This window comes from Larus michahellis, chromosome 2 (assembly GCF_964199755.1).
Source record: "Larus michahellis chromosome 2, bLarMic1.1, whole genome shotgun sequence".
In the NCBI taxonomy this organism is placed as follows: domain Eukaryota; kingdom Metazoa; phylum Chordata; class Aves; order Charadriiformes; family Laridae; genus Larus; species Larus michahellis.
In genome coordinates, this window is record NC_133897.1 from 125,651,505 (window position 1) to 125,673,520 (window position 22,016).

Below are 22,016 nucleotides of genomic sequence, written 5' to 3' on the forward strand. Positions count from 1 at the left end.
AGTAAATGCAGACACCAGCATCTGATTAGTATAACTGTGTTAGGCAATAGGTAAATGCTTTCTGTGGATACCAGAAGTTGCATATGCCTGGCATCTTTCCCTGCAAAAGGTCGCAAGATAAAAAGCAATGTCAACAGAAGATCCTGTCTATTATTTCACTCTTCCTTTCTGAGGATTAGCAGAACTGATTTGCCCCACTGAGGAAAGATGCAAGAAGCTCTGTTTGTGCCTTCTTCCATTTATAGAGTTTGAATATCTGAGGATGCTTTATTTTTAGCTTTATATGACTCAGATAACTAAGATGTTTTGAAGGTCTTTTCTGAAAGAACATTGCAGAATATGACAAAATTGACCTGAGAAAGAAAAAGAATAAATTCAGCCTTTCTAGGGGAGAAAAAAGCACTGCTCTAATTTCCTGGTTTTTTTCTGTTTGTTGTTATATATGGTTACATATTGCATGCAGCTACCGGAATCAAAATACCTATTTGCAGGAGAGAACAGAAGCGTTTGAAAAGGGTATTCGAGTACTTGAAGAAGTCTAATTCTAGAACACGGGTTACTGATACCTGAAATGAAATTATAAATTGATAGAAATGCATCTCAAAGACAGACAATGATATCTTTTCTCTGTTTAAATTTACATCTAATGTTGATTATTATCAGGGAAGGAACATAAGTGGCTTGTGTTTACGTAGTGGGGCTGATGGCAACCTTTACTTGTTACTATCCTTAAAACCTGGAGAACGAGTTTTTGCAATGTGACTGCAATGGTAATGGGAAACATGGCTCTGTTCTCTGATGCTGAGTTGTGATTGAAGGCACTGACCTGCCATAGACTTATAATAGGGGAGCAGGTGTGGCAATGATGGACTTTAATTTCCTTTAATAAACCTTTTATGTGCCACACTTTTACTGCCATTCTATGCTCTCCAAGGTCCTGCACATAATAGGTTCATTACTTTTGATTACTATAGTCTATTGAGACAAACAACTCCAGAACACACTATATATTATGTTCAGTTAAACCAATATAGACTATTTATCCACTGTGCATTATTTCACCTGCAACTCTACAGACAAAATTAACAACAGCTCCTGTAAGCTAAAACTATTAAAACCACTGGTACTCCTTTGTCATCATTTCATAATAAATACCACACCAATCACAGCGCTGCTCTTTTAATTATGAAACAAAAAGTGTACACTGCTTCTACTGAACAGCAGTTACTTTGGTCTAAATAGCACGTTGCATTGTGATGAATATTTTAAAACTGCACAATGAGTGAAAACCAACAATAAAATCAATGCAGGTGATTTTTCTATTGATTTTCTTTCCTTGTAATAATTTGAAACTATGAGAGATGTTTAATCAACGCAAACCTAAAATTTATAGGACTATAATATGTGGTGCATACCACATATTAAAATAATCATCATGTCTGTGTTGTATAAAACACACCTTAACTTAAGAAAAGTCCCGCGCATGAACCTGAAAATTATACAAAAGTAACTGAATAAAACTGTGAAATCTTTCAAGTGTGTCAGCAAAAGGACATCTCTCTCTCAAAATTTAAGTGTAATATCTTTGGGGTTTGATAGTTCTTTCAGAGACAGCCTGATACTGAAAAAAGTGAACAAAGTCTCTCACTTCTGATTTTTATCTACATAGTGATTGTTTTACATGAAATCACAGCCACAGCAAGAAGTATTCAAACTTTTAAATCACCCATGGAACAATGAAAGAATTAAACTCTAAGTGAGAAATTCCATCCAAAGCTTTTAGAGGTAATTGTTATCAAGGTGTTAATTTGAGAGACATATGTTATTACTGATACGTACTGTAAAGATTGGATGGATTCTGGAAGGTCCTTCATGCTCTCAAAGCTGGGCATGGTCAGCACTTCAGTAAATATGTTGTCTTGAGACAAGAAGCCATAAGGGATAAATGGAATGGCCATGCCTGCACAAAATCCTCACATGATGTCTTACTACTAATTTTTTTAGCCATCAGGACCATCGGGTTAATATCTAAGTGTTTGTCAGGAAAATTTTATTGGGAGTTGCAGTCCCATATTTTTTAAGGTCAAGCTTCACAAAAACAACGACATGCGAATAGTGGAATTAATTCCAGTTTATCTTTCTCTCTTATACCTAGATTCTCTGATTTGATGGGTTGTAAACACATCTAAACGTTTTCTTTTCAAAATTAGTTGAAACTAGCTAATGGACTCAAAAGGATTTAGAGGGAGATAAACAGTAAGAAATGCAGCGACAGAGGGGTAGCAGATATGCAGTCCCAAATCATTAGGCAAACAGGCTAAAAAATAAATGCTTGCTTTAGAATTGCTTCAGTTACGTCCTGTTTCTGTGATATGGAAATTTACTGAGGATGTTGAATTATTCTCTAAAAGCATGTTCCAACAAATCTCCCTAAGTTTATGAATGTTTTCTGTTTGACTTTGTGAATTTCAGTTTGATCCTCCCTCCACCTTTCCTTCCATATTGGTTTAGATGTAAGGGTAAGTCAATAACTAGATCCCAGAAAACTGATTGGAGTCACCGACGATACCAAAAATTCTGCTTGGCTGAAACTGGAGTAACTTGCTCAGTGACTGCTGCAGGGTATTCGTGTTTCTCCAGATGAAATTACTGGTGGAATAGCAGCAGTCATACTCTCTGAGCAAACTATTTCAGAGTTCCTGGCTGCAGAAAGCAAATGTTACTTTTTCTGTTTGTACCATCCCACTGCAGTTGTCGGACTCGAGAGCAGCACCTGGAAATACTTCCCTGAGCGAGAGAATCAGGATTTGGCTCTGAGTTTGGTTTTTTGTGTGCCTGGAGTCTATCTGCACACATGTGCGTGTACTGATATTATAATGGGATCCAAGAATATGACTAACAGCTGAAAATAGGGCATGTTCAATAAATGAAAATAATAACAGTAATAATAATAACGATTTCAGTTTACTTGCACATTTTTAATTCTGAATTTCAGAAACTAAATTCATACTACTATCTCGGTAAGATAGTTCTACAGCACATTGCTGTGAAATAAACTCTGACTTGGGGAAGCCAGTGCTGCTGACTGAGGTGAAAGTGAAATGCACCTCCTGGAAAGAGCTAAAGTAAGAGCTGTGCACTTTCTAACTTCTATTGTAATCTTTGTACAAGCATGACTTTTCTGGAGTGGATTTCAAAGTGCTGGAGTGGCAGTCTCTTTCCTTTTGCCTAACTAGCTAGGGGCAAAGAAATCACCAGTTTATCTAGAGTTAAGGAGTACAAAAGTTGACATTTTGTTGTGATTTTCTAACTAAAAGTTACATCTGATTTTCAAAATGAAATTTGGCAAACAACTTCTCTAGGACAAACCTTGAGAGGTCTGAAAAAAGAACAGCTTTTCTCTACTATTTTTGATTTGTAAACTACTTGAGTTTGTATAGGGGCAACAGATACATCTGGCACTAGAGTAATGAACTTAGCCAGGGAAAAAAAAAAACTTCGATGATTTTTAAGGCACACAAATCCACCCTCAAGTCTCAAATACAAGCCACAAACTTCAAAATTGAAGTCCGACACTGCTAAGCGCTACAATCACGTCTGTGCTGTGCCCCAGAGTGACTCGACACTGTGTGTGCCTCTCCCTACAATAAATAATACCCTCAGAGCAAGCTTTTGGCACTCATATTTTAATGTTTCTTTTCAAGAACTCCTTTAAGAATCTAAGACATTAAAAAGGAATATTGTCAGAAAGAAAAAAGATCTTTTTAAATAAAACTGAAAGCAAGAAAGTTTCCTACAGCCTGTCCAGAAATACAGAACACTCTTTGGCTGTCTGTGTAGATATCTGTGCTGAGTGCATTTTTCTGACATTCTACAATAGCTTTTTTTTAGTAAGAAGTATTAATGGCAGACTGACGGTGAGAAGTATGGGGTGAAAAGGAAATGCAAAGTACACATAGAGCAACTTTTAGATAAAGCTTATATATTCTGATTACTGTCAGTAAGAATATCCAAAATCCAAAGACAAAATTTTTAGGAACATTGCTTGTACTGTGGTTAAAGTTTCTCCTTCTTCTTCTACTACTTCTTCTTTTTAATAACATGTTCATGGACAGGAAGGAGAAGAAATGTTTACAAAACATGTGTTTTTAAACACCATTACTGAAAATACACCTTGTTTTGTGATTTTGAATATTCTTAACCAAGGAGTCATCTCATCTTTATTTTTGAAACTTTTGCTTTAGTTTACACAATTCTATTCCTGATTTCTCTAGGAGAAAGTTGAATAACATGGAAATAATTGGTTCAGATGTATTAATTTCTCAAGAATTAAAATAAGTAAGTACATTTATTGAATTCGAACTTTAAAGCATGTTTATAACACACATAAATTATCAACAATCTGGCATTTTATAGTGTGGTTGAATGGTATAAATATTTTTGAGAACTAGATGTTTTTTATATTGAAGTCACGACTTGAAAATATGCAGTGACAAAATAAACCTTAAATCAGAGGCAAGCTTGAATAGCTTTGTAATGTGGATGATTTATTTTGATTCTCACTTCTGACTTCTGAGTTGTCACTGCTGTTGTGTACTTCATCCATGCAACTTTGCACAACTGGCAGTGCTGAATATAAACCAAAGCCATATGTTTATGTCCTTTTGCCAAACGACTACAGCAAATAGTTCTATTATTCCCTTAGGTAATCAACGTGTGCCAAGTATTTCTATTAGTCTGCTTTACCAAGGCTTTAGAGGGCAGAGTCACAGCTTTATGAAATTAAGGGGCAACTGCTAGCTTTTTAAATTTAGAGAAAAATTATATAGTATACCATGCTGAAATGCAGCTCAACACAAGCTGATGTGTAATCCTACTTTCTTGAGGCTTTTTTTCTTGGATTTTTATTTTTGACATAGTTCAGCATCTTGTCACTATTTCCTGGGCTACTGTGTACTAAATATAATTTTTAGAGGAAAGAAAGTGTGAATATTCAAAAAAGAAAAGAATGCTTTTATCCTTGAGATCTTTTAAAAATACACCAAAGTTTTTATCCCACCCAACTGATACACAGTAAAAAAAACAAACTCAATTAGCGTTATAAAAAAGTTTCCCAAATAAGCCTCAGATTAAATTTAAAGTAGTGCATTATGAAATATATTCTCACTCCTGTAGTCATATAGACTCAAAAATATGTTCCTGTCAGAATGTAATGCTAACAGAGTGTAGTTCCGAAACTTAAAACATAGAATTTCTAGGCATTTATAAATATTTATATCTTTTTCAATAGTTCAATATTGTTATACCTGACTGTTGAAGGCTGCTGTTCTAAAACCAGAAGATTCTATGTGAGAAAAATAGTCATAGTGCACGAGACACTACACAAGAAACCACATAGTATTCTAGGACTAATATAGAGATATATTTTGACTCAAATTCATTTTTGTAAATAAATTATCCCACCTTTGCGTGTTTCCAGGTGAAATCGTGTGCAGATTCCAAAGGACCAAATTCTTCACTCAGCCCAAGATGCCTTGCCTGATTTAACAGATAATCCTGAATTTCATTCTCTGGAAAAAAAAAAAAAAAAAACAAAACAAAAAAAACAACAAAAGAAAACCAAAAACCAGCTATACTAAATAAAACGGAGCTGAAACAGGACACTGTTTAAATAAAATGGGCAAACAATCCAGGTGTATTTTTTTCTTGTGTGGTTTTTCAAATATGCGGTATAGAGGCATCAATGATGCTTCTCAAGGGCAGAAGGAATAACAATTTTTCTTTTGTTATGGTACTTTCTTTATATTGTTAATACCCTTTCCAATAGCTTTTGAAATAGACCTGCTGTAAGAAAAGTTTTTCTTCTTGCACAGACAAAAATCCATAGTTTCTATATGTAGAAATCCTTAGTCAAACGTTTTTACTGCATCAGAATGCCTTTGACCAAGCAGGACAGTTCAGTACATGCTGCAAAATAAATGAGAAGCATTCTAAAATATTTTAATAATAGCAGAAAAACTGTCCATTTTCTTTTTTTCTGATTTTGAATATCAGAGTTTAAAGTTTGCCACACTGAGAGTGTTCTCACCATAAGCAAACTGCAGGAAATCCTCGACATTTCTCCATGCTCAATTTTTATTCCTTTCGGAGAGGAAACTCCTGCTAAATCAACAGTAACAGTGAGGGAAGAAGAGATGCAGAAGTTTATATCTGAGTATACAATATTAGGGCCTTGTATTCAGGAAAAAAAAAATACCTGAACCCTTTGAACACGTAAAGTTGTAGGCACTTGCAATTTGGGAAAAGCTGGCTGTGAGCAGTTGTTATAGACAGGCTTTATTTTAGCATCACTCCTGCCACTAGTGACCAAAATATCAATTTTTTACTATCCTTTGCAACTTCAGAGGTCCTTTTCAAATAGTACCCAGTGTAATTAGTATAATAGATCTATTCATTCAATGTATTCCAATTACAACATAGTTCGCAGATAAACTTCTGGAGCTTGAAGGCGAAACTTTAACTATTCATTTAATGATATCTGCTGAAGTTTCATCAGTAAAATTTGTAATGTTACATTTCTGAAATTGAAAAGGCTCATTCTAAGCAGATTCTCAGGGAAGCTACAGCTTACTGAGTGACTAATTTCTGCTTGAGTCCCAATAGATACAATATTAGTTGCACCCCATCAATAACTTTTAATTAAAATTAATAAGTTTTTATCAAATAGCAAAACAGGCAACAGATGCAAGATGATAAAAAAGGGAGAAAACCCAGAACAAAACAGCCCAATACCAAAAAAAAAAAAATTTAAGCAGTTTTCTAGCCAATATGTTGTTGGGAAAAAGGTGTTGTTTATTCTCAAAGGCCTCTTTCTCCATTGTTCTATTTCATCATCCATGAAAAAATAAAAAAAAAGGAGTCTTCAAGCTTTCTACCTGCCTCTTCCTCTTTGTTCAAAACACACTAACCTAAAACAAAAGATCTCCAAGAATAGCTACAATGGTGAACAAAGCTCTTTTTGTAAAGCCTAAAACTTAGCAGCTTTTTGTATAAAATCCTATCATGTTATGTATTTATTAGCAATATATTTTTCATTTATTTTCTCAAAGATTGCCAATAAAGAACTAAATCACATAAGGGAGTAGCTGTAAACCCTTTGAGTTCCCTAATGTCAAGCTCATTAGCATCCGAATAACCACACAGCAGCACATCATCTGCACAATTGCAATTTTTTACTACTTTTAATAGCGTTTCTCAAAGGGCTCATTTTCAACTTTCTTCAGTGGTTAGTTGGTTCTCTGGGGAAAAGGAGCTTCCTGACGCTCACAGCTTCCACTCAACAACCAGGCCGTTTGCTGTCAGAAGCATCAGCCCTCTGCCCTAACCCCATCTGCTGTCTCTCTCATCCTAGGGGAACGAGAGTTAAGACAGCACAGCTGAGATCCACTTGGAAAAGTGCACAAAGGACAGGAAAATATACAAAACTTTTCAAGTTTAACTTACATAATAAGCTAATATGTTGAAAATCCTTCTTTTAAGAAACGGAGTCCGGGCTGGATCAGGCCTGGGGGGGAGGTTTTAAAATTGTACTGGAAAACTACATGCAGCAGTGCCATTTGCTATTTTACTCCCATCTGCCTTGCATGCGACACCATCAGCTATCTTTGTAAAGCAAGCGTGTTATAGTAGGACAAAAGCAAGACTTTATACAAAGCACAAAACCTGAACCCCTTTTCTGTGTTTAATTACAACAGAAGTTGCTGGTAAGTAAGTTTAAATGTGCTATTTTCTATTTCTTTCACATAACAGAGTGCTGGCTGCCATACAGCTGATTCGTGGGTGAGTACCCACATTTGAAGATATGGTGTTTCATAAAAAGTCTAATACAATGTCATGCATCTGTCATGTTATAAACAGGGTGTGTAGGATTATGCTGTGTCATGGGATGTGACATATCCCTGATGGAATATAAGCTATGCGTCACCCCTGTCCACACTCCAAGAAGAAACTTATATTTCAAATATAAGTGTTGGGATCTGATACTTCAGGTAGCAAGCAAGAGTTAGTGCTGGTTTCACAGTAACATCAAGATCTTACACAATAAGTTACTGAGAAACACTTTATTTCAGTATATTTTATGAATTATAGAATTAATCATGGGCCAAGTTTTGAGGCATTGCAAGAAGTGCAGATAAAAGTCTGCAATGTCAACTAAAATAATTAAGATCTCAGCCTCAAGAGCCCATAAACAACATCAAGGTTATTGGTGACTTTGATGATAAGAATGTTGTTGATGGAGATCAGGTAGAACTAATTTATTTATTTGTGAACGAAGGTTCTTTGGTGGGATCACTCCCCTTAAGTCCAGACATATCTTCATTTGGCCCAGCCTATTCATACTTTTCTTCAACTTGTTTGTCTGTTTTAGTAAAGACCTCAGAAGGATTTACAGATGGCAGATTTTGCCTACACTGCAACTCCCTATATGTCTGAACAGAATTTTTTAATCCCGAAGGTGAAGTTTGCCTGCCTACAAAGACAACCTCCTCCCTTTTCAACAAACACCTCAATTCAACTAGAATAATAAACCTTATAAACCCACAAAGATGCAATAAATGAGTTGCTTGATTTGTCAATGTAATGGTTTAGTGAGGTCACCTGGAACCTTTGCAATTCACTCTTTGGTTTACAGCCATTTCCAGTGCAATACAATTTTGTACTGACTCTGAAGTGCCATCCTACTGAGATCCATGAGTCATATCGGGATACTGACGTGAATCACTATTTGGGCCCCGATCCTCAACATCAGATGTGTGTGACAAATCCCTTCAAGCGACCATTCTTGTTGACCCGTTGTCTATGGGAAAAGTCCACTCATTCAGGTCAGATTACTAGAGAGTTACTCAGGATTTAATAATGAGAAAAGACATATTCTGCAGGTAAAAAATATCTCACCAGAAGTCTGAGATTGTTTTCTCTGTCAGAATTGCAGTACACAAGGCTGTACTACATCTGTAAAAGACCCTGAAGAACCTTTTTGGAGCATAATGGATATAATTTCCAACAAATGAATTTTATTTTCTCTCATTTACCACATCACTACTTGATATATTACAAATATGAAAATGAACAATCACAACAGTTTGTGATTTGTTAACTCAGAATGGAAGTAACATTTAAGGAAAAAAAAATCTGATGTGCTCACTGTTATGATCCCTGAACATTTTTTGTGTTTCTACAGTGACAGATAAAGTGATGCAACATATTTAGTATTTGAGAAAAAAAATACATGAAAGCAAAAGGTGCCATTTCAAATGAGTAAAGATACGTTGACCTCTTGACTTCAGTCAGATCTTTATCCTGCACAGGCTGAAGTATGCAACTTTACACATTAAGTTCTGCACAAATTTATCAGTGACCTCAGTGAGACCCTTAAGCACATGCGTAATGTTCAGCACATGAGTAAACAAATTAATTTCATTTGGCCCTCTGATGCTTCACTTTAACACCCTCACTGCAGTACGCCCGGGCAGTCTCGGAAATCTGAAGGAGTCTACTTGGGAACATCATTTTTATGTAATTTGAGCTTCAGAAAGGAATTTCCTTGGGGCAGAGTACTCCTTTCTGCACTTTTTTAATGAACTGCCGAGTACACATGAAACAGAATTATTGCTACTTCAACTATTACATTTTCTTTCCCACCTATAAGGCTAATCTTTGTCTTACTTGGTTCTACCCTGAGATGAGCAGGAGGTCCCGTTACCAGTGCAAGACAGTCTTAGTAACACAGGCAGTTGTCCTTCCAGTACCTGTAAAAACACATCCCTTGCACTCATCACCTCTTTTAAGCATGGAAGTAATTCCAATGCCATGTGCAAGATCATATTTTGCCTAGCAGAAGGGTTTAACTTTCACCTGATTTAAGCAACAAACTATCCCTCAAAGATGCCTGAGGCTTTGCTGTAATTAACATAACTGCATTTAGATGCTATTCATGACCGATAATTCCAACACCTTGTAAAAAAAAAAAAAAAAAGGTTGCATGCTGTAAACATTATAAACATATTCAAATAAGCTTAACACAATCTGCCATGCTTATTTCTGCCTAGATCATGGACCAGCGAAATGGTTAATGCAAATGGATTTATAATTTGCTTTGGGGGGCCAGTTTCTTCTCCTTATTTATTAGCCCAGCTGATGGGGCAGATTTGATGAGGCACTTCTGGAATAATTGAGTCATCACACAAAGAAGGCTGCTAGCATTCAGAGTGGTTTTATCAGCAGCAAGCAGGCCTGATTACTGACAATTACACTCTGATCCGGTGATGGAGGAGAAAGAGCCAACGAGTGGGAAATGTCCGTGTTTCTATCCAGGAATAATTTCTACATTCATTTTACATGCTAAGTGTTTCCTATCTCTGCATAATAAACTGTAAACAGGAATAGATGGCACAATGTCCCTTAATATTTCCTGGTAATGAAGACACAAATGTACAGTGAGTGCTGATAAATATAGATGAAACATAAGCTATTCTCTGAGTCTGTATTGTTACCTTTAAAATAAATGCATTTTGGTGGTAAAAGCATAATCATAGCTAATGCAAAAAAATGACAGAAGATTGAAGCTGTCCTTGTAACTACACAGAAACTTCGTAAAAGTCCTGTTAATCACCGCTGCTCTAGAGGCTCATAAGCTGAAGGTGATATACTGGAAAGAACATCATTTTGTTTCTCAATAGTCAACTATGTAGGAACTCCTTTGCTTCAGCACAGTAGAGGAGAGCAACAGCAGTGACCTCCATTAACACTTCAGGGATAGAGCACATCTCAACGCTAAGCTGAAAAACAATGAAGCTGGTCCTAGAAGACATCTTCACTATGATAAATTCTCATTTCCCTCTCATCAGCCTTAAGATAGTGTTTATAATGAATAATAGACCTAGACCATAGATTTCATGAGTTGTGTTTAGCAATGTATTATTGCCTTTAGGACATTATTTTTTTAGCAACCAAGGTGCTGTAAAATGTCAGTTATTAACGAAACGCTAAAAGCAGAACTTGGAAAAAATCTGTTTCTTCTCTTGACTCAGGAAAAAAAACATGGAAACAGACATGCTGAAGAGTTGAAATGTGATTTTGTATTTGTTGATGGGCAATTATAGATTTCAGCTGGAAAATGTTAATGCCCTAGTCTAGGGAGTTTTTCTTTTTTAGAGTTGATCAGGCATGAAACACTGAATAATAAACTTCTGCACGCTTGTTTATTCCTTTTCCTCTTTTTAAACTAATTCATAGCTTCAAAAGAACTAAAAGTTATTCTCTGTTCTCCTGTGGTAACTATGGTAACTATGTTTCATTAAAGTAGCCACTTAACTTCAAGGCTTGCGCTACAATGATATGCATTATTTAGAGTAAAACCACACCATAACAACCTTATGATTTCAGAGCAATTTTAAAAGAAAGTTCAAAGAGCATGCATCATTGACTCTGGAACACAGGGTTTGTTTTCTTTTGAAACATGTTTACTCTTTTTCAGCCTGGATGACTTTTCCTGCATGGAGTCATCTCTGTTGGGAGGTACTGGGGGGGGCGGTGGGGGGGGACGCTACTGACTTCAGCGAAAGATGACCATGCTCTGCTCATTGAAGGGGTTCTTAGTAGTTGCAGGATTGAGGCCAACGGGAGACCCCCGAGCACACAGATGAGTACAGCTAAGAGCAGTGAAATGAATGGCGGTGTTTAAAATACTCTATTATAGCCTCCTTCAACATCAGCAAGATTCTGGTCCAGCGCTGGTATTGGCACACGCCCGGTGTTTAGCCATCATGGTTACAGTCCTTGTACTGCTGCATGATTTCCAGCAAGCTGCTTAGGAATCAATGGGTTTGAAGGACAATTTTATGGGGGTGCTGTTATGGCTGCGTTGAACTTCTGCTGAAGTGTTGGAGCTGATTAGATTCAGTAAAAGTGGTCGCTTCGCAAATACTTACAGGCTTAATCTAGGTTACTATATTCCTTCCCCATGATTTCTGACTGTTCCAGCCAAATTTTCTGGGTCTGATTTAACAGCCAGAATTAGGACATCGCAATTCTTATGCTGGACAAAACCCACGGCTAATTAGCTCATTGAACATTCTCTGACATGGAGTCAAAAGGCACAATAAACTAAAAATAAAAACTATTTTTATAGAAAGAAATATAACTACTATTTTGATACCCTATGCATTCATCCTCCCCTTTCTGAACAACAAGCTCTCTTCATTAAGCATGACAGACGTGTCCCAAGAAAGGGAAAGTCACACAAAGGGAAGAAGTGTGCCTTCCCTCGACATGCAAATCACATATGTTCATTAACTTCCAGAGTGCCATGTGAAGTACAGTCTGCCACCATCTAAAAGACTTGTAATGACCCTAACTGCTAAAGATAATGGGGCTTGCTTGCACTACTGCACTGCCCTGAAGATCCTGGTAACATGCTGACGAGCAGAGGGCAAAATAAACCAAGAACAAAAATACTACCTTGAAAATCAAAGTAAAACTTTGACTAATATTTGTCGGATACAAAAATGTGCATGTAAAGTGATCACTGGGACAGACTTCCTATCTGAAAAGGTTTTGCTTAGCAAATGGACCAGGTGTGTGGAGCAAGGAAAAGGGTGTTCTGTCTGTTCAAAGTTATGCTAAGAGGCCAGTGGCACCAGGGATGGCAGTTTAAATTCTCTTTTCAGGGCCTTTTATGATTCTAGAGTGGGGCGAAGGTTATTTCCTAAAATGGCACCTGTCTTCTGTCATAGACATGAGCAGAAAGCACTGTGATTGAGCAAGTAATTGGCAAAAAAAGGGATTCTGGAACTCTCTTTCTGCCTCTGCCACTGATCTATTCTGTGACCTTCAGCGAGTCTCTTCACCTTTCAGCTAAATGAGGATAACGACATAGAGTGCCGTGAAGTGCTTTTGTGCATTTCTAACCATGCTTTAAGGTAGTTAATATTATTTTCATCCTCCTGCGTTCATCAATTTAATAGCCTGCTCGTGCTTTCACTTCCTCTGCAACTCAACCTGATACTTCAAGAGTGTGCTATTACTTGGGATTTCCAAGAAAAAAATGTTTCCTCTTTCTCTTCAAGCTTTTATACTAAGAAAAAATGAACAAACAAAAAAGAACAATTCTGAGAAGAATGGGTACTAACTAATGCATGATGAATGGCAAAATAACTTAAAACGCATTTCTGTTCTCATCTCTCTTAACATATTAGGCAATCCAGAGGTAACTGCACTCTTGGCATGTCAGGTCTTTATCTTAAAAGTCTTCGTTTTCCTATAAAGAGAAACATTCTCCTAGGAAATATCTTTAACCATTTTGCTTTGAACATTTTTGCTCTCAATGTTGAAAATGCCAATAAGCTGTGCGTGTATGTGTATCTATATATATAAATGTACGTGCATGCATATATATATATATGTTTGTGGTAACATTAAGTTCAAATATTGTACTCAGGAAGCGCTGTATTTAATTTAAAAGAAACTGAAAGAGAAAAGTTTATTTCAATGTGAGCATATTAGAAAATGGCCCATTGTACCACTAAACAACTCTGACCTAAAAAGAACACTACAGGAACATATCTTCGTAATATTATTTTGTATTGGTAAATAATAATAATCCATTATCCATCCTATCAGAGTAAATTTGATTTGAGCAAGACGAAAAAAATCTTCCCGTGGAGAGATATCTTACAAGCTTCGTCACTTTAAACACAGTTTCCCTTCGGGCTCCCTAGTGCAACCCTGGCTCCGTTGAAAACAACCAGAACACTCTCATGGACCTCATGTTATTTGCATGTGCAAGCACTCGCATACACTCAGGATTAATCACACAGGTATACAAAGATACAGTCCTGGCCAGAAGATCTTACAAATTAAGATGATTAAAAACTATTTTGGATACGACGGCTGTAAATAATAAACAGCCGTTTAGAAATTCCAACAGCACACTAATGAAGTTTTGCTACTTTGGTTGATAGTTATGTCGTTCTTGATGAGTAGGCCTGTATCAGATGTCTGAGTATATATGTAATAGGCTGGCTTGTTGTTTGGATGTCACATTACGTCATGGGTTCTGCTTTTTCTGTTGGCACCTCAAACACCAAGATGTGTGCAGGAAAAGGGGTGGGCTGGGGGGTGGCTTTCATGCCCAGGGCGTAATCCTTTTTTGCATATGCTGTACTCACCTGCCTCAGAAGACAGATTGCTGTTTTCTTTTGAAGGGGTCTGCATCATTCTGCATCAGAAACGTGTCCTGATACAAGAAGTAGTAGCCGTGACTTTTAAATAATCAGCCTCACTAAAGGCGCCTTTATGGCAACCAACAATGTTCTACCTTAAATCATTTTGACGATGCATTCTCTGCGCTGCCCATAGACTTGGAGGGTGTCCTCACAACATTCAAAGCTGAGACAATATTCATCGTTAAGAAAAGTCCAGAAGCAGCCAAACAGGTGTGTACTTCTCTCAGAAAAGGCCTTTTTAAATAGAAGACCTTTTGTACCCTAGTTTTATCCCAGGCCCCTTTTAGGGGCCACACCTGAGAGAGAAAGTGAATTATCAATGACATTTTTTTAAAGAATCAGTGGTTTAACACTAATTTCTAATCAGATCCTACAGAAAGGAACAGCTCGCATGGCAGCTGTACTTTTCCCAGGGTTAATTACCTTTCACTGCTCTCTACTAATGAGTCAGCTGTTCCTGTCATCACACAACTACACTGTGTTCATCTGTAGCTCTAGCTGTGGACAAACACAGTAGCTAGAGCCCTGTTTACATATTGGGGAGGTTTGTTGTGCAAAGAATTTGCAAAGCAGTTTAAAAAAATGAATACGTAAAACTCCTTCCATTCCCGTGTCTCTTTTCATGGAAACAACTGTATTTTTCAGGCCAACGCTGTGTTTTCCAGGTTACTGAATTAATCAACAAGACCAGAAATCTAAGGACATGAAAACTAATAAAAATTCATTTTTTGTAATATTGCATAATAGTTTGTATAAGGAAGATTAGATCTGTGTACCTATCTAGCTTGTCTTACCTGATTGTTGGGTGAGAAAGTTTATTTATAACTTGCTGGTCTAAGAACTAGAAAACTTCTTTATAAAATATTGTTTTAAGCAGTAGAACACATACTAGTGCAAAAATTAATACACCTAAAGAAAGAGTTTGCATTATTTTGATGGCAAACTCTAATGAGACAATGATTTAAGGCTTTCAGTAACCTGATAATGTTTTTACATAATTCTAGAATGTAATTCAATAGGAAGTAAGTAGAACATATCATTTTCTCGCTGGGGTGAGCAGGACCCATTCTGTATAATGATGTAAGATCAAGAGTGATCCTCATACATCACTTTTATATATCCTTTTTAAGGACTGTATAAAACTTGGAGGGTATTTAGAAAGGCTAACAGGGAGGGGACTCATACCTGGCATCCTTTTATTGTCAAGAAAGTAAGGGCATGGGCTTCTCCACAGCAGCAGTGAGCACCTACAGTTAGTCACTAGTAGTAATTCCAGCGTTCTTGTGGGAGGCTACAAAGACTATGGCTAAAGATGGGCATTGTGATGGAGCTTCCAACACTCAAGTCCTGTTTGGATCAACAATCTGAAAATGTTTTGTTTTCATATAATTGAACGCAAGACTTTAAGCTGGCACTGTCTTCAAGACATGATTCTATGCTAAAATTGTCTATATGGAGGTTGCCTGGATCTGAGCAGATTTCCTTGGTGAAAGATCTGTAGGCGTTAGCAGAGAATTTTCGCCATATACCAAAGGGACACTGCATAGGACATGTTGTGTGAGAATAGGCTCAATTACTTGCAGTTGTATCTGCAACAGGCCTGTTCATGAAGATATTATTTGAGGTTGAATTCCTTGCTAGCTGTCACATGAGATAATGGTACTTGACAAAACTAAGGCATGGATATGGTCTTCTGAATATGATGATGAGGAAGAAACTTCATATTTTCAGGTCCAGGTTAACCTTGCAGGACTGGCAGCTCAGAATATGGTAAATTTGCTTTTGAAAATATCAAGCCAAAAGCACCATGGGATTTCAAGGGATCACTTGAATAGTCGTCTGGGAAATGAACATTTCCTTTGAACATTAATTTAACGGACCACCTCTTTCTCTCAGGCACCTTAAGTTCCGCAAACTGTATTGACAACCTCGGACACTCTGAGCAATGAGAAAATGTGAGCTGTGTGATTATGGTCTTTTAAAAGACAGATATTTATTTATTGCTCTATTAGAAGCAATTCTCTTGCTTGGTTTTGGAATTTTATGTGAAAGTGAATTTCCTGAAGGTGCATTAACTGGGCTTAATGATTCACAGAAACCTCTGATCAGTCAGGTCAGGCCAGGGGAAACTCTTATTATGTAATGCCAATTTTTTTCTCAGATTCTCCCTCTGTTCAAGCGATTATTCCTTCTTCCCACACACTGTATCTCACACCCTCTTAGTGTTAAAAAAAAAAAATTCTCAGGGTTAGCATGGGCATTCTCCTTCTATGCAAAGGTCTTCATATACTACTGGCTTGTCTTTTCCTGAGTTCTCAAGATGCTTTCTTTATCCACAGACAGGAAAACTGGCAACATGTCATCTCCATTTGGTGAATAGGAAAACCTAGCCCTTGGATGAAGTTTCCCTCTTTCCTGGGCTGCAGTCTGCTTAACTTGAACTCTGTCAGTAACAGGGCTTACTCATTCTCTGTTAGAAGCAGACTTGATGCTGTACACTGAAGCAGCTTGGGATGCTTGAAGACAGCTTCTCTAAATAGCCCATTGGGTCTATGATAGGCCTGCTGTGGGTACTCTTCTTGGAGGTTCAAGAATGAGGAGACATACCAAATGGTGTCTCTGAAAAATTAAGGGCCAAAAATCATGATGTCTTCCGTACTGTGCCCACTTCAAAACTTGACTCCATTACTTTTAAAATACCATCAAAACAGCCAAAAGATAGATCCTGCAACTACAAATAAATACCAAAACCTCACAAATAAATAGGGAAGCAAGCTATATGACCTGAAGACTATCCACAATGCTGAACTTTCGTTTTGAAGCCTGAGACTCATTGACAGAAAGCAACTTGCACTTCTGCAATATTACAGTATTATTTCCCGTGGTCACAAAGTAGTAGCACATTATTCACATTAATAACAATAAAAATAAGTGGTATTACTAATGTTGCTATAAATAACATTGGGCCCAAAGCATTCAGGGCTAAAGCTATTTATTCTCTCATGGTATTCAAAATGCTTTTGGGATGTTTAAGAAGACGCTTTTTAATGACAGTGACTAAAATGTTGATTGTAGGGAAGAAAGCTTTTCAGGATAAATGTTAAATCAGTCTAAAGGCTTATGCTTATTGAACTGGTGTCAATTTATACCATAATGAACTTTGCATGTTCACAATTTTGGGCATGATTTTCATTGACTTTGAGTCTCATTTGTGGAAGTGCTACTGGAGACACATAGATACTGACCCTTTGTAAAACTCATTGTTACAAAATTAGATCAAGCTGAGTGTAATCTTACATCAGAGTTTACTACTGTGGCTATCCTCAGGGAAAGAGTATGAAAAGGCAAAGGACTGTCAGAGACCTAGCTATGGCTCCCTGCTTCCAAGGCCAACCTCTGCCTCCCCTGGTATAGATTATGATAGCGTTGGATCAGTATAGCCACATGCTGTTCCATAGGGACCATCCACTACGTAAGGGTTAGCACAGCTTAGTGCAGCTCCATTCAGCTCTAATCCCTGAAGGAACTCTTAGAAATACAATTTAAGCACTTTACTTCAATCTGAAGAAACTTTGAGAACCTATCCCTAGATCTTTAAATGCTTATGATTTGTTTTTAAAAACCACACACCTATGCGTTAAAAGTATGGGTATGATAAATAATCCCCTACAAATCAAAATTTCTGTCATAAAATCTTTTCAAATATGGAAAAATATACTTGAAATCTATGCAAAGTATGCACAGTAACTGAAATTTGGAACTGAAAGCTTGCTTGTAGTTTTTATGATAGCATATGAAACATTGAATGACTATAACCACCCACAGAAATAGCACAAAAATGTCGTCTAATCTATCCTTCTATTAACTCGAAGCTGCAGAAACAAAGTCTTCAAAGCCTGAGGAGAGACAGAAACCACAGGCACCCCTAAAAGTGCTTACAGAGTCCAAGTAGTGACCAATGGGAGAAAAAAAATGTGGACCTCAGTCTGGAAGTGCTTCTAGCAGCAGTGTTTAAAAAATCCAACTGGTTGAATGTAGAAATCTTTACTTTATTTTGAAATGAATGGATATTGTTAAATCTTTACAGCTTATTTCTTATTATTTTTTAAGAATTAGTTTCCAGAAAGAAACCTTTTTCTGAAAGGAAATATAATGACTTCTAAGAACAAGGCAGGGAATTGCCCCCTTCTCTTTTGTAAATATCACTTTTCAGGGGCAAAATTCGGTCCTCTGAGCTGCACAGCGATATTCCATTTTGCTATTCTGCTCTCCATGAATATTTGAGCACACACTGAATTTCATCAATGCCATGTATATGCAAAAGGAAACTATGGGTCTAAGGCATACCATATTATTTGTATCTTGTCTTGTATGAAATTGTGAGAAATAGTAAGTTTATGTGGATACAAGATATAAGACAAAATTGAGTCCAGTTTGTAGGCTGGACAGGAAAGACAGGATTCACCTCCCAACTTTATGTGCCTGAAATGCAGATACATATTTCTGAGGTAGTAACCACTGCCTTCCCACAGTCTCTGGGTAGCCTGTAGGCAACCTGCGGGCATTTCTGCTGCTGTGTAGATGTGTGATACATCTTACTTATTTCATACATCTTCTTCACGGTGAGATGAATTGCATCCAAGAAATGTCTCTCTCTTTCCACTGACTCTAAAGGGAATCTGGATGACTGGCTCAGGTCTAGACACTTCCACTGCACACACCGGCACTTCACCAGAGGATTCCTAAACAACCAACCTACAGCAATCACTGAGAAGCGTCTTACAGCCTAAATAACATATATGCCATGTGGTTCTGAGCTTTATTTTAAAACAGGGATGAAAAAGCGAGAGAAAATAAGTAGAGAACCATCCTCCAGGAATGAAGGCAGTGCCAGTCCTTGTAGGAAAGAACTGGCAAACAAAACGAAGCTGCCAAACAAATAACAGAGAGCACTAGTGGATGGTGTAAATTAAAGGAAAGTTAGCCACAGGTTTGATAGGAGCAGTGTGGCTTCAGAGGGACAGGAGAATCCAGTGTCAAGAGACAGACAAGGAAAAAGGTCAGCATGATATGGCAAATATTTCTATATCTAGATGTAGAAGAATTAAGACAATCAAGTTCTAAGCACAAGAGAGTGAAACTAAACTCTTAACAGTTGATTTGTACTGAAATACGCTCTTTTTAGTATTTGAATTGGACAATATTTTATGAAGGAATAAAAGTTCTCCTGATAAGTAAATACATCAGATGGATTAATGTCTGGTAAATGGGAAGTGTCTCTCAGCTTGAACTATTACTACCTGATACTGAATACAGTTGTTAAGTCTAAGTTTGCTAATTAAGCTTGTCTATGTTTCTTCCTTGGTTTATTATGAAATACTATAGGCCTGAGAAACCTGATGTCACCAATGACAGTGGTTCTGCATTTATTTCTTTTTTTTTGTTTTGTTTTAACAACACATAATGCCACATGCTCTGTTCTATTTCATGTCTTCTGTTCAGTTCCAAGTTTTAAACAATAAAATCAAAGAAATTAAAATCCAAGTTCCTTCTAGCAGCTTTTGCTGGTCTTTGGGAGCCAACAAGAAGAGCCAGATTTTCAAAAATGAAAATGTTATTGTGCCTACATCGCCCGTCACAAACATGCCCTTTTCAGCATGTAAGGTGAGCGTTTAGGCGAAGAATTATTGACACAATCATTTGATTGATTCGGGATTGCCAAAGCAGGGCTTTTTCACATGCACTCAGTGAAACCTGGTTTTAAAAAAAAGACAAATTATGTCTTGTTTTCTTTATTTTGTGTACTTACTCCAAAGATAAAAAAGTCTTGTGAGTAAAATTCACCATATCCAAACAAAAGACTGGCAGCTTAAGTAAGTATATGAACAGGGGGAAGGGAGACTTATTTCCTGAGTTTCAACAGATGTCATACTTAATTGGTTGTGAAATAAACCAGAGCTACTCTCGGCCTGTTTCCCTAGTTTCAGCTGTGAAGACACTTTCAAACATGTGCATTTCCCTCCTGCTTGTTATAATGAGGGTGTGGGGTGAGAATCAAACCTCCAAAAGGAGTAAAGCAGCATGCATGCTGTATACAGGCCTTCAGATACACTAATTAAACAGAAGTGAGAGTTGCATCTTTTGTTCCTGGGAGAAACACATCAATACAGCATTAAGCAAGACAGCTCTGTTGAGGGGTGATTGTCTTTGCCTTCTGCTGATATCAGGAAGTCACTGGACTACCCCATTCTGCACCAAGTTTTTCCACCTTCATGTATTTTCTCTCAAAAGCACAATTTTTCCTAACTCAGCGCATTGACAATATCCTACAACTTGGTGAAATGTGATCATTTTTGTATTATAACAGAGAAAGCATCTCCTGGATTTTTTTTTCCCTTGTGGATGTTTTCTGCTAGAAGAAGCAGAGTTACACCACATGTAACACAACAACAAAGCCACCACCAACAAAGAAGGAATTGTCAAATATGAAATAGCTTGGCTAAACATGGTGAAGGGCACAAGAAAATGGAGAACAAGATTTCTCATAGGCAAAAAGCCTAAACATTTGTAACTGTGGTTAACCACCAGTCAATGGTAGGCTAATATAAACACAGGCATGTGCTAAGGCAAAGAATGTTAGCCAATCATTTTATGCCTTATCGTATGTAGCCTTCAAAATTAAAATGCTTTTTTGAGCTTCATGGGGAAAAAGCTAAATATGCGAAAGGTGTCTCTCTGTGAAACTCAGTATGACCAACTTCAAAAAAAAAGGAAAAAAAAAGAGAAGAGTGTCAGTTAAAACATTTCAAATAGAAATGTAATGGGAATTGTGTAAAAAGGAAAATTAAGGCCAAGGTCAAATATGTTTAATTCACCTGTGACAACCAAACTGAACAATATTTGTTCTTTTAGTTTGGACTTGGAACCCAGATCCCAGGAGTGCTAGGAGAGAGCTTTAATCCCTAGAAAAAATTCAAATTCCCAAAGTGCGTGATGGAAACCAGCATAATCCTTCCTGAAGTCAGAAATAAAATAGAAAATACTTTTCTTTGCTATTAAAACAAGAGCAGTCATCATGATCTTTATTCTTTTAATGTTTTACAGGTCTGACTTTCGGCAGATGACCTCTCTTGTTTGTCCCTACATGTTTTCCAAAATATAAAAGTGAAATAGAGTCCCAAGGGCACTGTACTTGAAAGGTTATGAGAGTTAGAGAATTTTAACCATGCCTGCCAAATCAGCAGATGGCTTGTGATTATAATTATATGCATCAATAAAACGAATAATCTTTACAAAATTTGAATTTCTACTAAAGTAAGGGATTTAGTAAGCAGATGCAACAGAATGCATTTTCTTTAACCCTTTTTGTAGACAGTACTGTTTCTCACAAAAATAATGGGAAGGATTTCCATAAAGTAGCTTGACCATACACTTGAGCCTTAAATATATGTTTCTTTTGACCAAGTGTCAATGTTATTTAGAGTGATTTATGTGTTCAGTTGCACTTTGTTCACTAAATGCTGAATGCTTATATATAGGGTGATTCCCATCAGACCCATACTTCAAAACGGTGTTTAATTTTATAAAATGTTGGTGATACAATGAAAATGTCATGCGTACTCGGTCACTTCATTTGTATCGCTATGGTGGTTCTTTCTGTTTAGGATTTGGTGACTTTCTGTATCTTGTATGGAGGCTGAGTGGACCACATTGTTAGCAAAGAAAATATTT

The 22,016-nt window shown here is 37.0% G+C and overlaps 1 protein-coding gene across 2 annotated transcripts in view; it reads right to left on the bottom strand.

Annotated features, from left to right (window-relative positions):
• The window catches only part of ST18 (ST18 C2H2C-type zinc finger transcription factor), a 168,458-nt gene that overhangs the window by 68,832 nt on the left and 77,610 nt on the right, over positions 1-22,016 (bottom strand). For both annotated transcript variants that reach the window (XM_074577023.1, XM_074577021.1), the window contains exon 3: positions 5,464-5,570. In XM_074577023.1, the coding sequence (XP_074433124.1) occupies positions 5,464-5,570 (107 nt within the window). The remainder of the gene's footprint in view (positions 1-5,463; positions 5,571-22,016) is intronic.